The 25,127-nt window shown below is 36.1% G+C and overlaps 1 protein-coding gene and 1 long non-coding RNA gene across 3 annotated transcripts; one reads left to right on the forward strand and one right to left on the reverse strand.

The window, feature by feature from the left end:
- Positions 1-408: 408 nt before the first annotated feature.
- On the reverse strand, positions 409-24,386 carry ADH4 (alcohol dehydrogenase 4 (class II), pi polypeptide). 2 transcript variants are annotated; one of them, XM_054485403.1, is made up of 9 exons: positions 24,293-24,386; positions 22,774-22,875; positions 21,636-21,777; positions 19,158-19,245; positions 16,702-16,933; positions 11,691-11,951; positions 5,957-6,092; positions 5,345-5,483; positions 409-3,208 (listed from the first exon to the last, which is right to left on the reverse strand). In XM_054485403.1, exons 1-9 carry the CDS (start codon positions 24,308-24,310, stop codon positions 3,184-3,186), a joined length of 1,143 nt encoding a protein of 380 aa, XP_054341378.1. In that variant the 5' UTR covers positions 24,311-24,386; the 3' UTR covers positions 409-3,183. The 2 variants fall into 2 exon arrangements, with proteins under 2 accessions (XP_054341378.1, XP_054341379.1); XM_054485404.1 differs by lacking the exon at positions 24,293-24,386 and adding an exon at positions 23,257-23,346.
- LOC134739540 (uncharacterized) lies at positions 11,892-18,175 on the forward strand. Its single transcript, XR_010126319.1, has 2 exons — positions 11,892-13,990; positions 16,167-18,175. It is a non-coding gene; the product is annotated as an uncharacterized LOC134739540 (long non-coding RNA).
- Positions 24,387-25,127: the final 741 nt, after the last annotated feature.

The following is a 25,127-nucleotide window of genomic DNA, read 5'->3' on the forward strand; positions in this document are numbered from 1 at the left end:
CCTGTGGGGTGCATTTTAGTCCCACAATGCCAACAAAGAAAGCATTTACAGATAAAGTGTCTGGCTTCCATTTCTAATGAGAGAGAATCTTAAATAAGTAAGAATATAAGTTTCTACTTTGAGGTATTAATTACTATCCTTTCAGCCAAAACTTTCAAAGATGTTTATCTTCTCTCAGAATTCAATATGTGGTAAATCATTTTAAAGAAAACTGATAGGTTTCAGAAATTGCTCCAAGGTGAAAGCTAGTCTTTATTACTCTGATCTAAATTATTATATATCTTACCTGTTTTTTTTTCCTTCAACTTTTATTTTAAGTTCTGGTCCAAGGTGAAAGCTAGTCTTTATTACTCTGATCTAAATTATTATCTATCTGATCCTTTTTTTTTTCCTTCAACTTTTAAGTTCTGGGGTACGTGTGCAGGATGTGAAGGTTTGTTACATAGGTAAACGTGTGCCATGATGGTTTGCTGCACAGATCAACCCATCACTTAGGTATTAAGACCAGCATCCATTAGCTATTCTTCCTGATGCTCTCCCTCCTGCCCCCAGGACAGGCCCCAATGTGTGTTGTTCCCCATGATGTGTCCATGTATTCTCATAGTTCAGCTCCCACTTATAAGCGAGTACATGTGATGATTGTTTTTCTGTTCCTGCGTTATTTGCTGAGGTTAATGGCTTCCAGCTCCATTCATGTCCCTGCAAAGGAAATGATCTCATTCCTTTTTATGACTGCATAGTATCCCATGGTGTATATGTACCACATTTTCTTTATCCAGTCTATCACTGATGGGCATTTAGGTTCTATGTTGTCCTTTTAAACTGTTCACTGTAACATCTTGAGTATAATAATTTGAAACTTTCCATTTTGCTATTTTTATATAAATCTTTTTATCTGTTAAATCTTATAACTATAAATGTTTACTTACATTATTTTATAAATACATCAATTTTTGTAACTTTTAATTGACTATTGAAAATAGCATTAATTAGTGCCAGTTACAGATCAATAACATTACAGATCATTAAACTCAATTACAGATCATTAAACTCAACATTATGTGTTGTAAAAATTATGAAAGATCACTGATCATTAGAGAAATGCAAACCCAAACCACAATGAGATACCATCTTATGCCAGTCAGAACGGTGATTATTAAAAAGTCAAGGAACAACAGATGCTGGTGAGGTTGCAGAGAAAAAGGAATGCTTTTACACTGTTGGTGGGAATGTAAATTAGTTCAACCATTGTGGAAGACAGGGTGGTGATTCCTCAAAGATCTAGAGGCAAAAATACCATTTGACCCAGCAATCCCATTACCAAGTATATCTCCAAAGGAATATAAATTATTCTATTATAAAGATACATGAACATGTATGTTCATTGCAGCACCATTCACAATAGCAAAGACATGGAATCAAACCAAATGCCCATCAATGATAGATTGGATAAAGAAAATGTGGTACATATATGCTATGGTATACTATGCAGCCATGAAAAGGAATGAGATCATGTCCTTTGCAGGGACACGGATGGAGCTATAAGCCCTTATCCTCAGCAAACTAACGCAGGAACAGAAAAACAAATACTGTGTGTTCTCATTTGTAAGTGGGAGCTGAACAATGAGAATACATGGACACATGGTGGGAAACAACACACTAGGGCCTATTGAGGGGGGTAGCGGGAGGGAGAGCATCAGGAAGAATAGCTAATGGATGCTGGGCTTCATACCTAAATGATGGGTTGATCTCTGCAGGAAACCACCATGGCACACATTTACCTATGTAACAAATCTGCACATCCTGCACACATACCCCAAAACTTAAAATAAAAGTTGAAGAAAAAAAATTATCAAAGATGAAAAGGCAGTTATTTTATAGAGATAGAAACTTTCATATGTAGAGAGTAGATATGCTTTTATTCTTTTTAAAATATTCACTTAAATAGATTCTGCTATCTCCTTCCATGTGATTGCAGTTAATGATAGAGTGGGGCCAAGAGAAAAGAAATTAGCAGATGTTAAAAAGAAAATTATTTAGCAACTTATTTTTAAAAAGTAACTTGTGGCTTATTGGAACACAAAGTATATAATAATGTTTTATGTATACATATGTGTACATATTTATATATATTTATATATATACACACATGATCACAATTACTATATATTTCATATATATAGTGTGTATATATATAGTGTATATATGTACACATATATGTGAAATATAGTGATTTTTTCCAGTAAAAATCTTTTTATTGTGGGAAATCTTTTTCTTTTCTTTATTTTTATTAAAAAATTTTTTTATTTTAATTTTTGTGGGTATTAGGTGTATATATTTGTGGAGTACATGAGATGTTTTGATATAGGCATGCAATGTGTAATAATCACATCATGTAATATGGGGTGTCCATCCCCTTAAGCATTTATTTGTGTTACAAACAATCCATTATACTCCTTTAGTCATATTAAAATGTACAATTAAATTACTGTTGACTATAGTCTCCCTGTTGTGCTATCAAATACCAGGTCTTATTCATTCTTTTTAAAAATTTCCAACTTTTATTAAGTTCCAGGGTACATGTGCAGGATGTGCAGGTTTGTTACATAGGTAAACATGTACCATGGTGCTTTGCTGCACAGATCATCTCATCACCCAGGTATGAAGCCCAGCATCCATTAGCTATTCCTCCTGATGCTCTTTCTCTGCCGACTCCCTGCCATCAACAGGCCCCAGTGTGTGTTGTTCCCCCTCATGTGTCCATGTGTTCTCATCATTTAGCTCCCAGAAAATTTTCAACATAGACAAAAGTGGAGAGAAAAGTATAATGAAACTCCATGTATTCATTACCCAACCTAAAAAAATTATAAACATATGGCCAATCTAGTTTTATTTATTATTTCTTCATTCCCCACTTTCAACTTCCCAGAACTAATTTTAAGCAATTTCTAAAGATGATATGATTCTATTCATAAACACTAGTTATTATTATTATTTAACAGGGAATATTCATGTATATAACAAGTACAAAGGCTGTAATATTTAAAGCTCTTTTATGTTCCCATATTAAATGTAAATATTTGTTTAAACTCATGGCTTTCCTTGTTTCATAAAATTAGGTAATAAATTAACCAGGCAGGTTCACATTCAATCAGATAGTATTCCAAATTGCTCCTGGCATCTTCAAAAGATGAGGATGGTTCGGATGCTGTTAATAACAATAAAACATTGATAAGTATAATTTTCATGATAAATTTAACCAAAGCTCACAAATAAGTTTTGCCTTTTCATTTCAGGATCTGGTCTTTCTTTATAGACATTCACTTTATTAAGCCTAATTTCTTTTATCCTGTCATCCTCTTCCATTCATGGTGTTAATAATGTTTTATGCATGTGCTAGTAAACTTGGGGGCAATTGAGGACCCTCACTCACCTTAGGCAGTGTCCTTGTTACTCAGTGGTGCTGTTGAGGAGAATTAGAATGTACTAAGGAGGGAGTCAGGTTTTAGTGTTGGAATAGTCACTGTTCTCAGATCTCCTATAGCTGAGGGCAAAGTTGAGCATCGCAGGAGGGAGTGGGCATCAAAGTTGGTGTGTTGGGATGCTACTTTTTAAGAACCCAGATGTTCTTATTTCTGGATAACTCCAACATGTAGACACAAAGAGGGGGATAAGCCTCAAGGACAGAGCAGTCCTTATCTCAAACATTACTGCTGGAACTGTGGAACCCCTGCTATCAGCAGGGTGCTATGCATAAATGTTTTCTTCACCCAGGACTGGAAGACACCCCTGCCTGTGGGAGGAGAATCTCTGTGTCCTTTCCTCACTCTGGGGCAGGATCACTATACCTCAACAGGCTAGTCAGTCATTGTATCCCATCCCCTTCCCCCCACTTCCTTGCTTCTTTGCAGTTGGGTGGTAGGAGGGCCTGCCCTCTCTTGTGCTTCCTGTGCCCATATGGTGGACACACCTGAGGAGGCCTCTCATCATGTGTGTCTCTGCCTTTCCCATTGCCTCTACCTTCCCCATTGCCACCTTTCCATCTGTGTGGGCAGTCAAGTGGTATTCTCAGTGGGCCAGAGAAGGAGCAGGAGGCCTCACTCTGGTGTCTACCCTGAGGGTGATTACCAGGGAAGCCTCCTTGGAGAATGTGGGAGACTTGCCCATAAAGCAATGCAGCATTTTCCACCTGGCTGCCACTTAGCATGCCTTATGGGTGTATTCCATAATTGAGAATTCTAGGAGAAAAAGTTTGTGTTAGAGGATATGAAGGCTCAAACCCCACTCCAACCTCTATCTCCTAACTTGAGGTGTATTCCTTATGGGGATATTGAGATTGTATAATACATTGCAGGGCTTATATACTAAGTTTACATGGTATAGCTTAAAAAATAATGCTTGTATTTTCTTTTTATTGAACTTCCCTTTGATATGTTATGACTGACACGTTTGCAAATTGGGGAGTTCATGTCAGTGGGGATATTTCCTCAGGTTTCTTCCCCAAGAAGTAGTCTGGGTCCTCACACCATGAAACTATCTTCTTCTTCTGCAACATTTATTCCCTGCTTCAAATCCCAGTTATTTTAATTTTACTTTAGCCTTTTCCTCCTCTCTTTTGTTGTATCTTCTGTTTTCTTCTTGGTCCTGCATCTCCTCTATGTAACATTGTTCCTAATGTTTTTGACCTTTGTTTCTATTGATCAAGGCTGTGCTTGAACATTTTACCTAGAATCATTGATCCTAGTCTTACTAATCTCCCAACCCCTAAGAATCTTCCAGGTGGAACATTTCTATACATCATTTCCTGGGATCCCTGACATGGGAGCACTGTATAACTAAAATAGTGGATCAGAAGGTATCTTAGAGGAACTCCATGACAAGAGAATGAGACAGTTGGAGCATCCTTTACATGTCTGATCCCTGCCACATAGCCATGGTTTTCACCCCATTCTGATTGTGAAGGGTCTGGGGTAGGCACTCTGTGTCAAACTGCAGAACACCATGGTGCTAAACTCAGGGGTACACTGTACTAGAGGGATCTAACATTATACTACACAGAAACCTCTCTTTCTAGGGAGCAGCCCCAACTGAGTTAATGGTTTGTGAAATGGAAATTGTATCAATTTATACCACCATTCTATATTGTAACAGTGTACAGATGTGCATTATTGAAATGGAAGCTTTTTCCCTCTGAAATGGCCACTATTTAATCTTTTAAGCACATCTAGTACCTGGGATGTGGAAAATGTCAGAAAAAACAAGCTGGTTAGTTCTTAACATAAAAAAAAAAATAGAATCATTGTAAACGTTTTTTAAATCATTCAGTCATCTATTAGTAATGTACCTTTTTCCTTGGTTCATTAGGTCAAATGCCTCACTGATTTTGTCAAAAGGCAGGGTATGGGTCACCAATGCATCCAGATTGAATTTCTTATTCTTATAGTCAGTGACCAGCTTTGGGATAGAATCTACACTTTTCCATCCTGTAATGTGGACAAAATGCAAAATAAAGACATGGCATTTGACATGAAGTAGTTTAATCAGCATTTGCTGAACGAATGAAATTATTAGGTCAGATTTGGTTTGCTTCAAGTAGATTAAACTCCTTCCATCTTTAATTTTCTGTACTTATACCTATTTTAAAAATTTTCTTTATAAGAAAAATTTAAGATTATTTTCCACTCTATATAAGAAATTATCTCAATTAGGTCAATGTTTATTTTTTGTTCCTCCATGTTGGTTCATTCAAATGCAAATTAAATTTCAATTGCAAATTATAATTACCTTTTATATAAATTACTTATAAGTAATTAATAGTTTTTATGTAGTATTTGGATATGCTCTAGGGATTCAATGGTTGAATAAATTATTTTTATTTCCTTTCAATAATCTTCACTCTAAGAATTTCAGAACTACTAGGAAAAAAATTTAAAGCTATGAAGAAAAAAAAACTGACCACCAAAGAATGTTCCATTTATAGTACGGCCGATTATTAGCTCTTCTGGAAAAATAGTCAATCCTTTGCTACCAGCAGCTACTCCAATGAAAGTACATGATCCCCAGCCTGCGGTTGTACAGTCCAGGGCTGCTTTCTGTGATCGAACACAAAAGAATACTTGAGTCAGTGGAAAAGTAGAATATGAACTCCAGTGTGGGAATGTACAATGCTTAAGAAAACAATTAATCCAACTCTGCATGTGAGATAATGGGATTCAAGCTAATGACATCATAGTATCATTGTAGATTGAGCCTTGAGGGTCCAGTGTTCCATTACAAATAGAATGTTCAGCACAGTCCGGGTGCAGGTGACTCATGCCTGTAATCCTAGAACTTTGGGTGGCCAAGGTGGGTGGATCACTTGAGGCCAGGAGTTCGAGACCAGCCTGGCCAGCGTGGCAAAACCCCGTCTCTACTAAAAATACAAAAATTAGCTGGGTGTGGTGGTGCCTGCCTGTAGTCCCAGCTACTTGGGAGGCTGAGGCTGGAGAATTGCCTGAACCCAGGAGGAGGAGGTTGCAGCGAGCTGAGACCACACCACTGCACTCCAGCCTGGGTGACAGAGTGAGACTCTGTCTCAAAAAAAAAAAATTATTAGTAAAATAAAAATAAAGATGTCTAAAAAATCAGCATACATTTGTGTGTAAGTAAATAAGTTTTATATTTGCCTCTGCTAAATGTTTAAAGTGTCAGGGTTTGGCACAAAGGTTGTGAGACTGTAAACCCAGCCAAATCTATCATTCTGTGACTTTTTTTTTTTTTTGACAAATAAGACTAATTTAAAATTGTTAGGTCAATAACAGCAACTGAATCACCTAATTTATCAGCAAAATACCTATGTTTTTAACCTTACAGTTCTTACTTAGGTTTTCACCTAATGTTTAGACTTTAAAAATAGTTAACAAGGGCCAGGCATGATAGCTTATGCCTGTAATCCCAGCACTTTGGGAGGCCGAGGCAGGTGGATCACTTGAGATCAGGAGTTCAAGACCAGCCTGGCCAACATGGAGAAACCCCGTCTCTACTAAAAATACAAAAAAGTAGCCAGGCATGGCAGCATGTGCCTGTAGTCCCAGCTACTCAGGAGTCTGAGGAAGGAAAATTGCTTGAGCCCAGGAGGTGGAGGTTGTGGTGAGCCAAAATCGTGCCACTGCACTCCACTGGGTGACAGAGTGAGACTCCATCTCAAAAAAAAAGTTAGCAAGGAAATAACTTTAAATAATGGCTAGTTCTGCATAATATCTCAGTTATCAAAAGTTATCTAGATAACTATTAAAAATGAAAAAGTGTATGTAAATGAAATAAATGCTTATAAGTGGACTTTTTGTGTAATATAAAATCTGAAAATTATTTTAAATTAAATAATAAATGCTGGATATGTGAGTCATTTACAATTAAAAAATTATGATATAGGAAAACATGTTTCTAAAATTGTGAAATGATTTCATCTATAAAATGCTTACATCTAACAGTTCAGGATTTCTTGCTTTCTAAGTTTTCATGAAAATTTAAGGTGACTAGGAATAAGAATTCTAATTCATATATAAATATATAATTGTATTCTCTTTTTTTTTGAGGCAGTCTCAGTCTGTTGCCCAGGCTACAGTGGAGGGGTGTGATCATAGCTCACTGCAGCCTCAACTTCCTGGGCTTAAGTTATTTTCTCACCTTACCCTCCCAAGTAGCTGGTACTATAGGCGTGTGCCACTACACCTGACTAATTTTTGTATTTTTAGTAGAGGTGGGTTTTTGCCATGTTGCCCAGGCTGCTCTCGAACTCCTGCTCAAGCAGTCTGCCCACCTCAGCCTCCCAAAGTGCTGGAATTACAGGCGTAACCCACTGTGCCTGGCCTGTATTCTTATTAAAGAATAATTTTATATAATTTGGAGATTATTTTAAAGTTACTTACTTAAAAAGATAAAAAAAGTAAGTAGGGGAGAGAAATATAAAGTTATAAATATAAAAATGTATTTTTAATAAAAGGGTTATTAAAAAAGAATAATTTCATAAAAAAAGAATCTTATGGTAAAATCTTGTCCTAAAATAAAATGACTGATTATTTAAAAAGAAAAAATTAGGATAAGTCAAAAGTCCAAGCATGTCATAGATCATCTGTGTAAGTCATAATAAGTTTCATGAAGAGGAATTTATAAAAAGATTTTGTATGTGATTAAATTTGCTGTAATTAAAAGAGGATTATTTAGAATAGTCTTTCTAAGATTATTCCCCTATGTTAAAACAAAGTTTCTTTACAGTATTGATTTTCTCTTAATAAAATTAAAAGAAACTTAACTTTTAGTTTTATAACATGTTTCTTTTGAAAACTTCTCAAAATCATATGTCAGTTCAACTTTTGCCAAGTCTCCCTGCTTTCAGATTTGTCTCCCCTTGGGCTGAGATAACTCTTTTCTTTAGCTTTTTCATCAGCTATTATAAGTTTTTTTCCTCCAGTTCTAACTATTCTTATGGCCTGATACTAAAATGTTTTATCTTAAAGGTCTAGGAGTGAATGTTTTCCTTCAGTACAACTTGATTCTGTACTCTTGGCTTTTCTTGATATGTTTAAATTTTTCAATATAACCAGAAAATTTCTCATGCAGTTACTAAGAATTATGTATTCCCCTGCTGTACTCATAATCCTGAACACCCTTTTCCCATGTCTGATTAAATTCAAGCACTTTGCCCATCAGGTTTATTGAAATGGGCTTCCCATAAGGAGAAGCAGTCATGCTACCAGTTTTTCTTTCCATTTCTGGTAACTGACTCAAGAAACAACATTTTACATTTTATCAAAATAATTCCCATGTTGTCTATATTAGGTTTTTAATTTCTTAAAAAAACAGGGTTAAGGTTTTTACATCCATATATCCTCATGTATTGCCTTTAAAGTCTTTTGATGATCTATTTGGCTAAATAAGTAACTATTGTTTTACAATGACCTGTGGTTCTGTTTTAATCAAATGTTTTGAGGCCTTTAACATTTTTGACAAACACTTTCAAAATTAAATTCTAAATTAAGTCTCTGACTTATTGCTGGGGCTTATCAAAGCTCTAAAAAATTAATCACTGCAAGATTATAAAATCTTTCTACAGCTTCCAGTCAGGTCATAGACTCCAGTATCACTACATTCAGCTCCTTAAAAGGGTCCTTAGCAGGTGTTAGTAAACAATCCTTGTGCTGGTAAGCTACAGGGTGTTGACCCTTGGTTTAGAGGGTTAGAGGTCATTGAAACCTAGAAACATAGCTTTTCCTAGCTATAGAAACTTTTGGTGGGAGAGTAGGTGACTCATCTTTTGGTGATTAAATAAATCCTTCTCTTTCCATTTGGATTCTCTAATGTAATTCTGTTCCATAATTGAAAATGACTTTCATGGTATAATAAGTCAGCTTAATAATAGAAGATGCTAACTTTTAGGTCAGTGGTTCTCAACTTGAGAAATTAATTTTTAAAATGTTGTCAGTGGGCCCCCAGCACACAAGAATATCCTGGGTTTGGCCCATTCATTGGTATTAAAAAAGCAACAAAACAACAAAAAACCCCTCAGGAAATTCTAACATATAGCTAGTGCTGAGAATCTCTGTACAAGAAAAATGTGAATAGGCTAAATTTTAGTGTTTGTAAAAAAAGGAGCCACGGGAAGAGGAGTGATGGATGTGGCATGCTGCAGACTGCAGGTACTAACATGAATTCAAAAGCAGGGCCTGAAGCCTTGAACACAGGTGAGCAGTGCCAGATATGGAGCCCTTAATGCATGCATTTTCAATAACAGCTAATGTTTATTGCATGCTTAGTACGTGCCAGATCCTGTTTTCAGCAATTTGCATATATTATAATGAAACTGTTCAGAGAAGAATGACTGAGGAACAGCAGCCTGTGGCTCTCATCATAAGTCTTCCTTGGTCTCATTCTCTTCTGAGGAATACACCAGTCATGTAAGAACCAAGGGGGAAGAACCAGCACAAAATTTGCTTCTGGGAAGTATAGAATTTTATGGTTTATATCTTGCCTAGAGGAGGGCTTGGGAGCTAGGCTGAGTGAAGGTGTAAGTAAAAGGAATAACATCACAACTACTACATGGCTCTCACTAATGAAATAAGAAGAATCTATAGGCACATAATTCAGTTGATGAATTCTTTGGTCATTTCATTAAAAACAAAAACAAACAAACACAAAACAAAACTCCCAAAATCTGCTTAGTGTCTTTGAGTAAATACACATTAGGTGATTATTTGCTGATTCTCTGGAGAATAAGGCTGGGCACTCCAGTAAGGTAACTTTTCAGTATATTGCCTGTATGTTGTAGCTGGTTCTTTATGCCACTTTTTGGAGTAAAATAGACAGGCCAGCTTCATAGGTGTGCAACCAGTGCAGTCACTGAGGGCACTGTAGCCTGTCCTGAGTCGAGAAGAAATCAGAATGATACAACATTGTAGTGTTCAGGAAAAAAAGATGATTTAAATTTTGTGGTGTGTTTTTTTTGAAATATAGAAAATTTCAAATGTGTAATTTGGACTAATTTTGCAGCCTATTTATTGAGATCTGATGGACAGAGCTGGGCTGTGTGCAGGTTGCTAGCCTTTCCCTGTTCTACTTTAATATGGGAGCGAATGTGTTATAGCTGGTAGGAAACACCAGTCACCCTCTCTTATTTCCTCCTCTAAATCTGCCTTTTCTATGTTTTTTTTGTGGGGGGAGGGCTCACTTCTCATAAAACACAATTCTTTTAAAATGTTCATTTCTAAGTTTTCTCTTTATTTTTTTGCTGCATTTCATATAGAAGAATGAACAAATATTAATAACATTAATATTAAAGACTAATAGAAATAGTTATTTACACATTAATAAACATTACTTACAATAGATTATTATATAATGTATATCTAAGTATTAACAAATGTTATTGTTTATTATCATCTGTAAATATGTTAATATTAACACATTAATAAACATTACTTACAATAGATTATTATATAATGTATATCTAAGTATTAACAAATGTTATTGTTTATTATCATCTGTAAATATGTTAATATTAAATATAACAACACATGCACATATTGTTTATTAATTTTAAATATTTATTATATGCTGTTATAAAAAATATATTCTACATTAACAAATATTAATATTAATAATGTATATAATGCATAAGATAGCTAAGCAAAATAGCTGTTTATTCCTATGTATGCATTGCAGTTAATTCATCCCTTAAACTTTTGCTAAAGAATGCTGTCTAGTTAATGCACTTGTCATTTTATTTGATTTAATAGTCAAAAGGAACATTAATTAAAAATGAAAAAACCCCTAAAATTGTCTCCAAGGAATAGGAATTGGAATTATCATAGAAAACAAAATTAGAAAATATTGTCTCCAGACAAATAATATTGAGCTTTTTAAAGGGATCTCAAAAGAAAAATCAACATCTACAAATAATGCTGGTATGGCTTCTTATCACAAGAGAAGACTGAACTCACCAAGATAGTACTGGCATTTGGGGGGACACATTCATGGGCATTGAAGGAAATGGAGTATAGCTGAGGGAATGGGAAATGATTTGTGGCTTGTAGTTCTACTACCCTGTCATCCATTTGGAAGTACCAAGTACCATAATAAACATAACCCACTTTCCCCTATTATTTGACAGCCAAAGAATACATTGAAAATATGATCCAAGAAAAAAATATACATACCATGGTTTCAGATCCACCTGCACAGTCAAGGGCAAAATCCACACCTCCCTTGGTCAATTCAATGATAACCTCCTGGATCGGTTTATGTAAGTCTCTAGGATTGAGGCAGTCAGTGGCTCCCAGGGCTTTAGCCTTCGCAAACTTCTCACTGTTGATGTCAATACCTATGATTCTGGAAGCTCCTGCCGCTTTACAACCCATTACAGCAGAAAGACCCACACCTCCTAGGCCAAAGACAGCACAAGTCGAACCAGGGGTGACCTGCAAGCAGGAAAATTATAAAGTAACTTCTAAAGCAGCCAGTCCCACTTTTTTTCTTTTAAGAGTCAGGAGGAAGTGGGGGCATGAACATATGAGTTAAAGACAGCCTGCTATTAAACTCTATGATATAGCCAATGGAGGAAATCTGCCAATGTGAAAATGGATGCATTACTACCTAAATTTGGAGAATTATTTAGTGTTCATTAAGATTATAAGAAACAAACCCAAGTAAAAATAATTCCCTTGTTTTACTTTTTCCCTTCAGTGTTATCTGAACAAAATTTGAACACCCACACATTCTGAAGGGTTTATTGCTTTCCTTTTAAAATTGGATCACTATTAATTTGACATCTATATTTTGAATAGGCCTCATTTTGTTGTATTAATATTACAGTGATTTACTTGATCACTGCAAATCACCAGTTTCGAATGAAGTCCAATTTGTTTTGCATGGCATGAAAGGATTTTTATTGTCTGACCTCTGTTTACTTTCCAGCTGCATCCCCATGATATTCCCAGTACAAGAACTGCGAACAGATTGTTGCACTTTCTTCTCCTCATGCCGTAGTTGACGCTGCTCCCTCAGACTGATGTACTTTTCACCTTATTTTCTTTAATTAAAGTATAACCTATACTCCTAGGCCTGACTTCGAGGACATTCTATGAAATTTTTCTTGATTTTTCAATCAGAAATCAATGCCTGTCTTTCTGCTTTTCCTGTATCATATAATTTATAACCTGCCTTGATTGTGTGTGTATGTGTGTTTCTTTAAAAGACTGTAAATTTTATGAAGGCAGAAACTTTTTAGATTCCACATTATTATGAAAGAGTCTTCTGTATATTGAGTCTTTAATAAATATTTGTTTCATTGCATTAAATGGAAATAATAGCTAAGATGGTAAGAAAAGATGCTGTAACTGGAATATGTTATTCTACAGACTAGTATAGCGATAGAAAAATACTACATAGAGAGATACTTAATATTTCCTAATGAGGATGCAAAGCTGTTAGGATTAAAACATAAACAAAAGGAAAAGAGAAAATCTGCTCAAGGTAAGTATTAATACATTCTAAATTGGAAACAAAATTACTAAGCAACAGGTAAACTGCAATATTTTCCTTATTTACTATAATATTAGGTATACACACCCCTGGCTTTTGCTACTCAGAGGAAATAATAAATATGTATATATATTGCAAATAGTAAGAATATTGTTCTTATGATGGCTTCTTTACTATAATGTTGTGGCATGTGTTCAGTATGATTCTCAATATATTTCTCCAGAGTCTCAGTTAAAAAGAGCCTGTGAGTCTCTTAGGAAGTGGAAATGCATTTTTCCCATTGCAGCAATGTAACTAGTAGTTGGATTCTCAGGCTAGCTCACAACAATGTGTAAATATAATATGCTGCATTACTTGTATTATACAACTGGACCCCTGTGTGTAAAAGTGCCTTTGCTTGCAGAACTTAGGTGGGGTCACTATAAATTGCCCCCACAATTTGCAAGTAGGTCTACACACAGTAGATGATTATCTATCTGCAAGTACCACTGTTAGAGGACATTTCCACACTTCCGAAGGTCTCTATGTAATGTTGTTTAATTGGCAGTAAAGGATACAAGCACATCAAAAAGAAAGAGGGGTTCTGGTGATGCTGGTGTGTTCTCAATAATTATACAGAGAGGTTGCTTCACTTTTCTTCCCAGAAGTAAGTTAAATTTTACTAAAGCTCTTGCCTTTTGGGCAGAATTACTGATACTTCACTTTCCTTAATTTCTTCCTATCAGATTCATTTCTCTCTGAGCATCTCATGAGGTGGCTTAGCAGCTAGAATCTCTTCCTTAACAGTGGGAAGAACAACTCCTGGAAATTTAGGTGGACTTTGACTGGATTTAAAAGAAAGCTGTACAATTCCACTTCTGTATATACACCCAAAGGAAATGAGATGTGTATATCCATGTTCAATGAAGCATTATTCACAATAGCCAAAATGTGGAACCAATCCTTAAACAAAAGGAAAACAGAAAATCTGCTCAAGGTAAGTTTAATACATTCTAAATTGGAAACAAAATTACTAAGCAACAGGTAAACTGCAATATTTTCCTTATTTATCAATAATATTAGGTATGCACACCTCTGGCTTTTGCTCCACGAATAGATGAATAGATAAGAAAAATATGATACATATACGCACAATGGAGTACTAATTATGCTTTAAAAAAATGAAAATCCTGTCATGGTGAAAACATGGATGAACCTGGAGGACATTATGTCAGGTGAAATAAGCCAGGCACAGAAAGACAGACACTGCATGATCTCACTTATATGTGGAAAAGACAAGCTCACAGAAGCAGAGACTAGGATGGTGGTTACCAGAGTCTGGGGGGATAAATGAGGAATGAGAGGATGTTGGTCAAAGGATACAAAATTTCGGATAGAGAGGAGGAATAATTTCTGGAATTTCATTGTACGCTATGGTGACTATAATTAATAATAATGTATTGTATATCTGAAAATTGCTAAGATAGTAGATTTTTAATGTTCTCTCCACAAAAAGATAAGTATATGAAGTGATGGATACTTCGCTGTATCCATGAAGTGATGGATAAGTATATGAAGTGAATTATTATCTTGATTTAATTATTCTACAATGTATATATATATCAAAACATTAATTGCACTTCATAAATGTATACATTTTTTCAATTAAAAATAAATAAGTAATTAAAAAAGAAAGCTGTAGCTGAATCTCTAGTGCTAATGGCCCTTAAAAGGACTGGAGTAGTAGAAGAGGATGGACTGCACGGAGCCCAGCAAAGGAAGACTTGAAGAGTGATACTTCTTCCCTAAGTCTCTAGCGCCATACAGCAGAAAACAGGCTTTGACTGCCATGTGCACATCTGCTGTCAACTCCACCCAGCTACTAGTACCCTTCTCTGATTGTAGTTTGGTTTCTAATACAATTTTTAAATTTTTTTATTAATGAGTAATTGCGTGCGTAAATACATTTTTAAAGGGAGATAACATGCTGATAGCAAAGGGTAGCATTTTTGTCTATGTGGCAGATAAAATTCTCAATGAAGAGTCATACTTTGGTATCTTGGCTACTAGATCAACCTCTTATTGTAGTGAGGCTGGCTTTGTTTCCTTGACACTGAACAACTCTAGGTAACCTGATAAAAAGGACTTTCTGGATTACAAAGCCGAGGACCAGGCCTCATCAGGATGTTTTATGCACCTGGTTTTATTTATTCATTCGTTGAAAAATTATGAAGCTCCTATTATGTGCCAGGGACAATTCCAGGTTCTGGAACTATCACAATGAACAACAGAGAGTTCTTGCCCTCAAGGAACAAATAGTACAATAGGACAAAAAAATAAATGGGAGATTTCTCTATAGTGTGATAAGAATGAAGACAGAGGCTGGTGGTGGCTCATGCCTGTAATCCTAGCACTTTGGGAGGTTGAAGTGGGAGGACTGCTTGAGCCTAGGAGTTCAAGACCAGCCTCGGTAACATAGGGAGACCCTGTCTCTATAAAAAATTAAAAAAATAGCCAGGCATGGTGGTGCATGCCTGTAATCCCAGCTACTTGGAGGGCTGAAGTGGGAAGTTCACTTGAGCCCAGGAGGTCAAGGCTGCAGTGAGCCATGATCATGCCACTGCATTTTAGCATGGGCAACAGAGTGAGACCCTGTCTCAAAAAAGAAAAAAATTTGGGGTGAAAACTGGGAGGGATACCCAAAGCATGGCTGAGAGCCTGAAGTAGATCTCTGAGAGGAAGTGATAAGTGGAGTCAGCCTGAAGGAGGTTGGGCAGTCTTCTCTGCATTGTTGCTGGAAGCCAAGCGTGGAAAGCCTAGAGACCACAGTGACTGAAGCCTGGAGACTCAGAGTGGAGCCAAGGGAACAGTGCACGGTGGAAAGGGAGAAGTAGGAAGTCACTGTAGCCTACTGAGGAATTTGAGCTCATCCTGAGGGAAAAATGAAATAATGCAGTAAAAATGAAATAATGCAGGAAAAGTAAAATCTTCAGACTTGTTTGAAAGATCACTCTGGCTGCATTTTGCGGTTTTGAGTCAGGAATAAAGATTGATGTCAGGGAGGTTCAGATAAGCAGATTGAGATGGCCAATTGTGAGATCCCTCTTTGATATCTCTCTAGTTCTAGATCAGATGCTTTGTAAGAGTTTCTAAATTCTAACATGGGATTCCAGGGACACATCGGGTCAACATTACGGCTGCTACCAGAGACCCTCCTTTGAAGCCACAAAGGGACATGATGAGTAGCAGAAATGAATTACTACTGATGGAGGAAGATAAATCTGTAGCATCAGGGAGAAGACAGGGGTGGTTGTGTGAAGATGGAAGTGAGTTTCTGTCATTTTTGTTGCCCTTTGACTGAGTCAGCTGTCTTAGGATAAGCATTCATCCTTAGGAGACATATTTAAGCAGGCTGTATTTAAATCAGGGAAGATCTATAACCTAATATGTTAGTATAGTATAAGAACATATGCTGGGCCAATTATATGTAGGCTACTGGGCCAGATGTTTTACATATGTAATATGATTCAATTATCCTCATAAGTATTTGTAGTAGATATTATTCTAGAGGGATTAAATAACTTGCCTAAAATCACAGAGGTAATAAATGACACAGCCACAGTTTGAAGATAACTAACTCTAGTTCATCTGTATCACACTGCCTCCTAGTAACTTCTGTTTTACACAAACTGGTGTTTAACCGTTTACCTTGGCATTGTTGATTGCAGCCCCATAGCCAGTTGAAAACCCACATCCAAGCAGACAAACTCTCTCTAAATTTGCATCATCATCTATTTTGGCAAGATTGATATCTGACACCACAGTGTACTGAGAGAATGTACTGATTCCAAAGAAATGGTAAACTGGTTTTCCTTTGCAGGTAAACCTGCTGGTTTTGTCTTCCATTAGTTGTTGATCACTAGCAGGACTTTTGAGATTACTAGAAAATTAAAAAAAAGAGTGATACAAATAAAGAGAAGTTATAATAAATGGAACACTGATCATTTTCCTACAAAATATGTTGAGCATTATATATTTTTGAGGACAATTTACAAGACAGAAAAATTAGGGAAACAACAAGACTTTTCACAAAATATAGTTCATTGGATAACAGCAGATTTTAAAAATAACAACAACAATTTTTAAAAAAGTGACAGGATGTCATTTTGTCACTCAGGCTGGAGTGCAGGGAACAATTTTTTTTTTTAGATGGAGTTTTTGCTCTTGTTGCCTAGGCTGGAGTGCAGTGGCACAATCTCCGTTCACCGCAACCTCCGCCTCCCGAGTTCAAGCGATTTTCCTGCCTCAGCCTCCCGAGTAGCTGGGATTATAGGCATGCACCACCACGCCCGGCTAATTTTGTATTATTATTATTATTATTTTTGAGATGGAGTCTTGCTCTGTCACCCAGGCTGGAGTGCAGTGGCGTGATCTCAGCTCAATGCAACCTCCGCCTCCCGGGTTCAAGCAACTCTCCTGCCTCAGCCTCCTGAGTAGCTGGGATTACAGGCATGCACCACGAGGCCTGGCTAATTTTTGTATTTTTAGTAGAGATGAAGTTTCATTGTGTTGGCCAGGCTGGTCTCGAACTCCTGACTTCACTATCCACCCGCCTCGGCCTCCCAATGTGCTGGGATTGCAGGCATGAGCCACCGTACCCGGCCAGGGAACAAACTTTTATTGAATGCTTTTGTGTACCAGAAATGCTTTTAAGGGCTTTACGTGTATTAACTCTTAAACATTTTTATTGTGGAAAATTTGAACATGTATAAAAGTAGAAGGAATAGCATAATGAACCCTTATGTGTCCATGTCCCAGCTCCAGTAACCATCAACTCATGGCCAGTCAGGTTTCATCTATTATTCCTCCACAATACCTGCTCCCTCCCCCACATTGGAATATTTTGAAGCAAATCCCAGATATCACGATTTCATCTGTAAAAACATTATCATGTATCTCTAAAGGATTATTTTAGGTCCACATTTTTGTTGTCTCTTAATTATCTTAAATTATAGATCCCTTCTCCCTCTCTTTTTCCCCTTGCAATTTATTTGTTGAAGAAATTGAATCATTTGTCCGATAGAGTTTTCCTCATTCTGGATTTTGCTCATAACATTCCTGTAATCTGGTTGAACATATTTCTCTATCTCTGTATCCCCTCATAAATTAGTATTTTTGATCTAAACACTTGATCTGATTCAGATTTTATATTTTTTGTGGTAATACTTTATAGGTGGTATTGTATATTTCATTTGGAATATCTAATTATCTCTTTTTATAACATTTATTAGAAAGAATTTATTGGTATTGCCTAAATCCATTATTTCATTAAAGCTTTGCAAAAAAAATTAGTTCTTTGAATATCTAGAAGAAATCTATGAAGCAGGAATTATTTTGCTCCTCATTTTATAGATGAAAAAATTGAGGCACAGTAATAGATGTAAGAGTAGTACAGTTTTAGCTTCTTAAATAACTGCTTTCAATTAGTGTTAAGGATGAAAGGATCCTTCTGTAGTCTCAGTAAAGCAAAAACAAGATGATTAAGATTTTAGACTCTAGAGCCATACTGCCTGGGTTAAAAACCTGGCTCTAAGACTTATAACTATGCTGCCTTGGAGTAAATTACTTTACTGTGCCTTATTGTATCCCTCTCTCATCCCTGTAGAAGTAGCTATTATTCTGAATTTGGCGTTTATTATTTCAGTGATTTATTTATGCTTTTACTACATATACAAATAACCATAAGAAAGTACAGTATTGTTTTTGTATATGACACTTTACTAAATATTCCTTCAGCAATTTGCTTATTTCCCTTAACATTATGTGTGTGAGATTATTTTATGTTAATACATGCAGCTCAAGTTTAGCCATTTTTATTGTTGTGTAGTAGTCCATTGTGCTACTACATAGCAGTTTTAAAATTCATTCTCTTTCTGATGGACGTTTGTGCTGTTTTAAATTGCTTACTCTAATAAACAGTGTTACAAAGAACATTCCAGCACATGTTTCTTTGTGTGCACTTGCAATAGTGTCTTGTACACACCTAGGATTAGAATTAGTGGGTAGAAGGTTGGCACCTCTTCAAGGCCATTTAGGTAATGTCAATATGCTTTCCAAAATATTCATTCAAATTTATACTAATACTAACAGTGTAGAGTGCTTACCTGATTTTTCCACACAAATTTGTGAGTGGACTCAGACAAAACTTGCATTTTCTACATAGAGGTGCATAAAGTGGAATTACTTTGTCACCTAGAAAGAAAGGCCATATGTTGGATGGTGCCTAAGATGTTACTTACAGCTTCTACCAGATAAATCAGTGGAAAACACCTTTTCTTTATAGTATACATTTTATATTCAGTGGAAAGTATAGGCGGCTACAATATTTCATTACCTTACAAGACTGCAGATTCCCCAAAGTATTGCATATATTGTATTTTTTTAAAAAATTACTCTGCTAGACAGTCCAGCAACAAATCTGTGTTGATATCATCAGATACAGAACTCTGGGACTTTGCTGTCATTGCGACTCTCTGCATCATGACTGTTGTGTATTACATTTCCAAACACCATGTATGAAACATAACATCCTTAGATAATAGGAGAGGTAAACAATTATAGGCTAGGTATAAACTTTATATCATTGCCATGTTTCACCTTTAGATTCACTTTCAAATTCCACATTTTTCCACTTTTTAATAAATTCCAATTTCATAGTGACTTCTGTGCTTTGATGCCTGAGGTCTAATGATGATAATTCACATTCCTTCAACATTTAATACATACCACGCACCATTATAACTACTTACATGTATTATTTCAGAACTTAATTCTCAGAACAACTCTTTGAGATAAGCCCTATTTTTATTCACACTATAGAAAACAGAAATCTGAGCTGAATCACAGAAAAGTGACATAACTGGCCAAGATCACATAGCCAGTAAGTGGCAGAGCTGGGGCTAAAGGGATTATATTGGCCAGACTCCTTCATTGACACAAAATTTTGGGAAGCAATTTGTTTGTACAATCTTTTTTGGAATGGAAAGATACGAATATACCTCTAACTTTGGAGCATTCTCATTAAAAGAGAAAAGAGTGGCATGGTTCATCTGGCCTGCCAAATGAGGATTACATAGCCCATATTCCAGTATCTGGAAGATCTGTTGTAAAATGTGGACTAAATAATTTCAGCTATTGACGTGCTTCATTTAGGGATTATCTTTATCTTACAAACTTCCAAAAAGACACTTCAGCTAACATTGACATATATATAATATTTCTCGTTAAAGCTACCTCTAAGTCCTCATTCTTTACATAGTTTGCTGTTAATATTAAAATAGTTTGCTTTTTTATGTAGAAGTTGTTATAACATGTCATTAAAAAACCTTTTATTTTACACTAGGTGCAGTGGCTCACATCTGTAATCCCAGTGCTTTGGGAGGCTGAGGTAGGCAGATCACCTGAGGTTGGGAGTTCAAGACCAGCCTGGCCAACATGGTGAAACCCTGTCTCTACTAAAAATACAAAAATTAGCCAGATGTGGTGGCTCATGCCTGTAATCCCAGCTACTCTGGAGGCTGAGGCACAAGATTTGTGTGAACTCGGGAGGTGGAGGTTGCAGTGAGCCAAGATTGTGCCACAGCAGTCCAGCCTGGGCAACAGAGTGAGACTCTGTTTCGAAAAAAAAAGTCTGGGCAAGGTGGCTCATGCCTGTAATCCCAGCACTTTGGGAGGCCGAGGTGGGTGGATCACCTGAGGTCAGGAGTTCGAGACCAGCCTAGCCAACATGGTGAAACCCCATCTCTACTGAAAATACAAAATTAGCCGGGTGTGGTGGCACATGCCTGTAATCCCAGCTACTCAGGAGACTGAGGCAGGAGAACTGCTTGAACCCAGGAGGCGGAGGTTGCAGTGAGCTGAGATGGTGCCACTGCACTCCAGCCTGGGTGACAGAGCAAGGCTCCATCTCAAAAAAAAAAAAGGAAAAACAACACCTTTAATTTTAGATTTAGGGGTACATGTGCAGGTTTGCTATATAGGTAAACTTGTGTCATGGAAGTTTGGTGTACAGATAATTTTGTCACCCGGGTACTAAACATAGTACCCGATAGTTATTTTTCTGAGCCTCTCCTCCCTCCATCCTTCATCCTTAAGTAGGTCTCAGTGTGCCTGTCATTGCCCTATTTGTGTCCATGTGTTCTCATTATTTAGCTCCTACTTGTAAGTAAGAACATTCAGTATTTGGTTTTCTGTTCCTACAATAGTTTGCTAAGGATAATGGCTGACAGCTTCCATATTTCTGCAAAGGACATGATCTTGTTCTTTTATAAGGTGTCATTTGTTAAACATGGAAGTTTCAGTTAGAGCTAACCTTGTAACTTTGCTTCATGGGACAATTTCTCAGTGCTATATGTAAATAAAGTGACCACATTTCCCAGATTTTATTAGACAGTTCTGATTTCAAATATTCTGTCCTATTGCTAGACTGTGATAAATTGTGTCTCTCAGTTTTACTTTGGAAAAGATGGTCCCCTTTTGTAAACAGAGATCAATTATAGCATGCCAAGCCAGGACTCTGTCAAGAATTATCTCTGAAATATTGTGACATTTCCATTTTTTCTGAATAAAATAAAATAAAATACCTGGTTTGACGTTGGTCACTCCTGGCCCAATACTTTCCACAATCCCTGCAGCCTCATGGCCAACGATCACTGGGAAAGCTAGGCCCTCAAATTTAGAATCGATAACAGTGGCATCAGTATGGCACAGGGAAGTGGCAATGATCTACAAGGCAATCACAGACTTGAATTGTGTTTCTGCAACTATATTATTGGGGTGGATGTTACATATAATATTAGGCTTGATATCATTTTAAAACTTTATAAGACTTCTAGAACTCAATAAAAGAATCACCTTTTGAAAAAAAGAACCAATAAAAATATACTAGGTTAGATTTTTTCCTCTTATAATTCATCTTTGTTTTCTACCTTTTGCTGTTGTCAGAAAATCATAAAAGAGACAGGATTGGCAATTATTGCCTCCAGGAGAGGAAAAAATAAAAGGTAATAGGGCTTATTGAAATGAAGTTGAGGTAATATACCTTTTACAGTTGAGAGAACAATAGCAAATCAAGGATTGTCTGAATTAATTACCAATGTATACCTATATTCTTCTTTAAGGTTCTGTCAGTGAGGATGTCCCATTCACTGTCATGTACAGACTCTTAATGTGGGGGTCCTCAGGGAAAATATAAGCCTGGTCAGCTTGGGAAAAATGGGGAAATTGTCCAAACTTGCCATCGGTGATCTCACTCCATTCCATGCACTCTCTTCTCCCTGTGACCTACTCCTGTCCCTTCCTCTGGATACCCAGGACCCTTCGGCTGCCTAGGGCAGCACGTCAGGTTTTTTCTTCTGTCTTGTTTTCCATCAAATTCTCTGTCTTCCTTTTAATAACACTTTCAAATAATTAGCAATTGGAAAGCAAAAACAAAACCTAACTAATTCAAATCCAAAGTGAATTCCTTTGTCTGATTCTTAGGGTAAATGATTAATGTTAAGATCAATTAAATTTTAAGCCCATTATTTGAAAATTACTAAAATAATGGATGATTTATTCCTTTTTGGGATAATGCCTGTTTTTGACTGAACCTAAAAATACAACTTCCCTGTACTAGAAACTCCAAGGCCTCTGAATCATAGCACAGAGGACTGACCTGACAGAAGCCAGGTCTCCACTTGGGGTCTTGTCTGTTCCTATCCAAGGAAAGTCTCCAGTTACCTGAATGCGAACTTCATGAGCCTTGGGGGGAGCTACTTCAACCTCTTCAATGCAAAGGGGCTTGCCTGCTTCCCAGGCGATGGCTGCTTTGCATTTAATAACCTGAAAGAGAGAAAGAAAAGGAAGAAGGAGATAGAGAGAGATTTTCACAGGGTTGGGGGTGGGAGAGAGGAGATGAGAAAAAATTAGAATATATTGATACTGTAATTTCATGACAAAGAGTTAAAGAGTTTGTAGCTGGATCTTATAGATATTATTTTAAAGACAAGGGATCTTAAAGAAAAATAAGAAGTTGAATTCTACATTATAGTTATTACATTTTTTATTTCTTGAAAAAAATAACAGATGTATTAAAGTTTACCTTGATATAATGCCTCAAGTTTTCCCCTCTATAACAGAGAGGATAGATTTATAGAGTTTGAATAAGGTAGATGGCCTATAAAAATCTATTGAGTGAACTGTTTGAAATCAGCTCTGAATTACCTGAGTCAGATAATTGCTGGAGAATAGGTGTGTTTTACATCTTTGCAACTCGAAGTGTGGTCCTCGGACAAGCATTTATTCACATCACTTGGGAATTTGTTAGAGATGAAAGCCCTGCCTCAAATCCACTAAATCAAAATCTGCATTTGAACAATATCCCCAGAGAATTCATTAAAAGTCTGAGAAATGAGGCTTACATCATTACTAAATTTATCTGTAGGATATAAATTAAATAAAAATTTCATCTAATTGTAAGAATTTGGGTAAAGATGAATGAACAGAAATTAAGTATTTAGGATTCTATAATCCCAATTTTTTCTAGCCTCAAATTATATTTTTAATTTCAAATATAAGCAACATTGAAAGAAAGTAGAAAAACAAACCTATAATCTTCTGTTCTAACACTACTATGCTTACATTTGGTATACTTTTCCCAAAGTCTTTGACCACATGAATATCTATTTTTCAATAGTTACCTAATTTTGAATTATGTTTTTGAATATTATTTATTTTGTTTCAAATGAAGTATATATTAATTACAGGAATTTTCAAAATGCCAAGGCCTATCAAGTTTTTAAAGACAAAAAATAAAATAAGATTCATCTGTAAGCTCATCACCCACTTTATGCTTTTGATGCAAATTCTTTGAGTATCCCCAAATAAGATACATTGTCCATAGTATTTTGTAATATACTTTTTCTACTATTAATATACTATGAATATTTTCCTATATTCTCCTGCAACATTATTTGTAACATATGCATATTCTATTTTATGGTTACAGCACAGTTACTTAAATCTCTCTTCTTTTGGCCATTTAAATAATATTAATATTAACTGAACACCCTTGTAATAAACATTTTGGCAATCCACAGTTCATTTCCCTAGAATAAGTTCCTGGCATAGGGGCCACTCATATCCTTTTGATCAACTGTAAGTCACTGCTTCCTGAGTTCCTGAAGGAAGCTTCTTTTAGCCAAACGTACAAAGACACAGAAAAGCACAAACTGAACAAAGATAAAGCTTATTTGCTTACTTTGCCATTGGTGCCCATTTTTCTTTGGGAAACTGTGTTGGAAGTTTCTTTCTGAGTTAAGAAGGCTTCAAACTCCCACTCAGGGAGTTCTGTGTCCTATAATGAGCTGTTTTTGAATAAATACCGTTCATGTTGCTTAATTCTCCAATCACTTTTTCTCCTTTGTTGCTGTAATTAACAGCCCTGCCAGCCTCTTACCACATCATTTGTACTACTGGACTTCAGCTGCAAACCCCATTGCCCCCAGTGAGCTCCAAGATTTTTTAAATTCTTTTTTCTTTTATTAAAAAATATAAAATAATAGAGAAAAGCCCATTAAACATATAAAGATGAATTAACAAATAATTATGAAGTAAAAAAAATTTCTACTCCTCAGAATCGCCCATTTAACTTACCTGTTCTTCTCCTTCACAACCCTGATAATCACTTCCTTGCATATTTAGTGGTTTACTACCTATTTAAGCTTCTCTATCCAATAGTTTAATCTAGCAAAGCCTTTTTGAGAATGGAATCATAGTGTATGTATTGTTTCATGTCTTTTTTCTCCCCTCTACTCTATGTGAGAATCATTCACATTGCCTGTGGCTATAGCTTATTTTCATTACTCTAGAATATTCCACTGTATGAATTGAACATAATTTATTCATCCATTTTCCTTTTTGCTGTTTTTTTTCTCTTTGCTTATGATGAATTAGTGGTTACATACAAATTCTTTTCATGTACTTGGTTGCACATATGCTTGAGTTGCCTTAAAGAAAATTCAGAACTGATATTCAGCCAGTACCCACTATGAAGGCCATGCCAATTATCAAAATATTGAAATATTTTTATTCAG

This window comes from Pongo pygmaeus, chromosome 3 (assembly GCF_028885625.2).
Source record: "Pongo pygmaeus isolate AG05252 chromosome 3, NHGRI_mPonPyg2-v2.0_pri, whole genome shotgun sequence".
Lineage (NCBI taxonomy): Eukaryota > Metazoa > Chordata > Mammalia > Primates > Hominidae > Pongo > Pongo pygmaeus.

What these genes read in the sequence shown, in the direction of transcription:
- ADH4 (XM_054485404.1), bottom strand. Translation starts at nt 23,331, where the DNA reads ATGCTTGTCCGAGGACCACACTTCGAGTTGCAAAGATGTAAAACACAC. An exon ending in AATTTGTGTGGAAAAATCAG is followed by an intron (nt 16,934 to 19,157) that starts GTAAGCACTCTA and finishes TTAATTTTCTAG; the next exon opens with TAATCTCAAAAGTCCTGCTA. An exon ending in CTGCAATCAACAATGCCAAG is followed by an intron (nt 11,952 to 16,701) that starts GTAAACGGTTAA and finishes TCCTGCTTGCAG; the next exon opens with GTCACCCCTGGTTCGACTTG.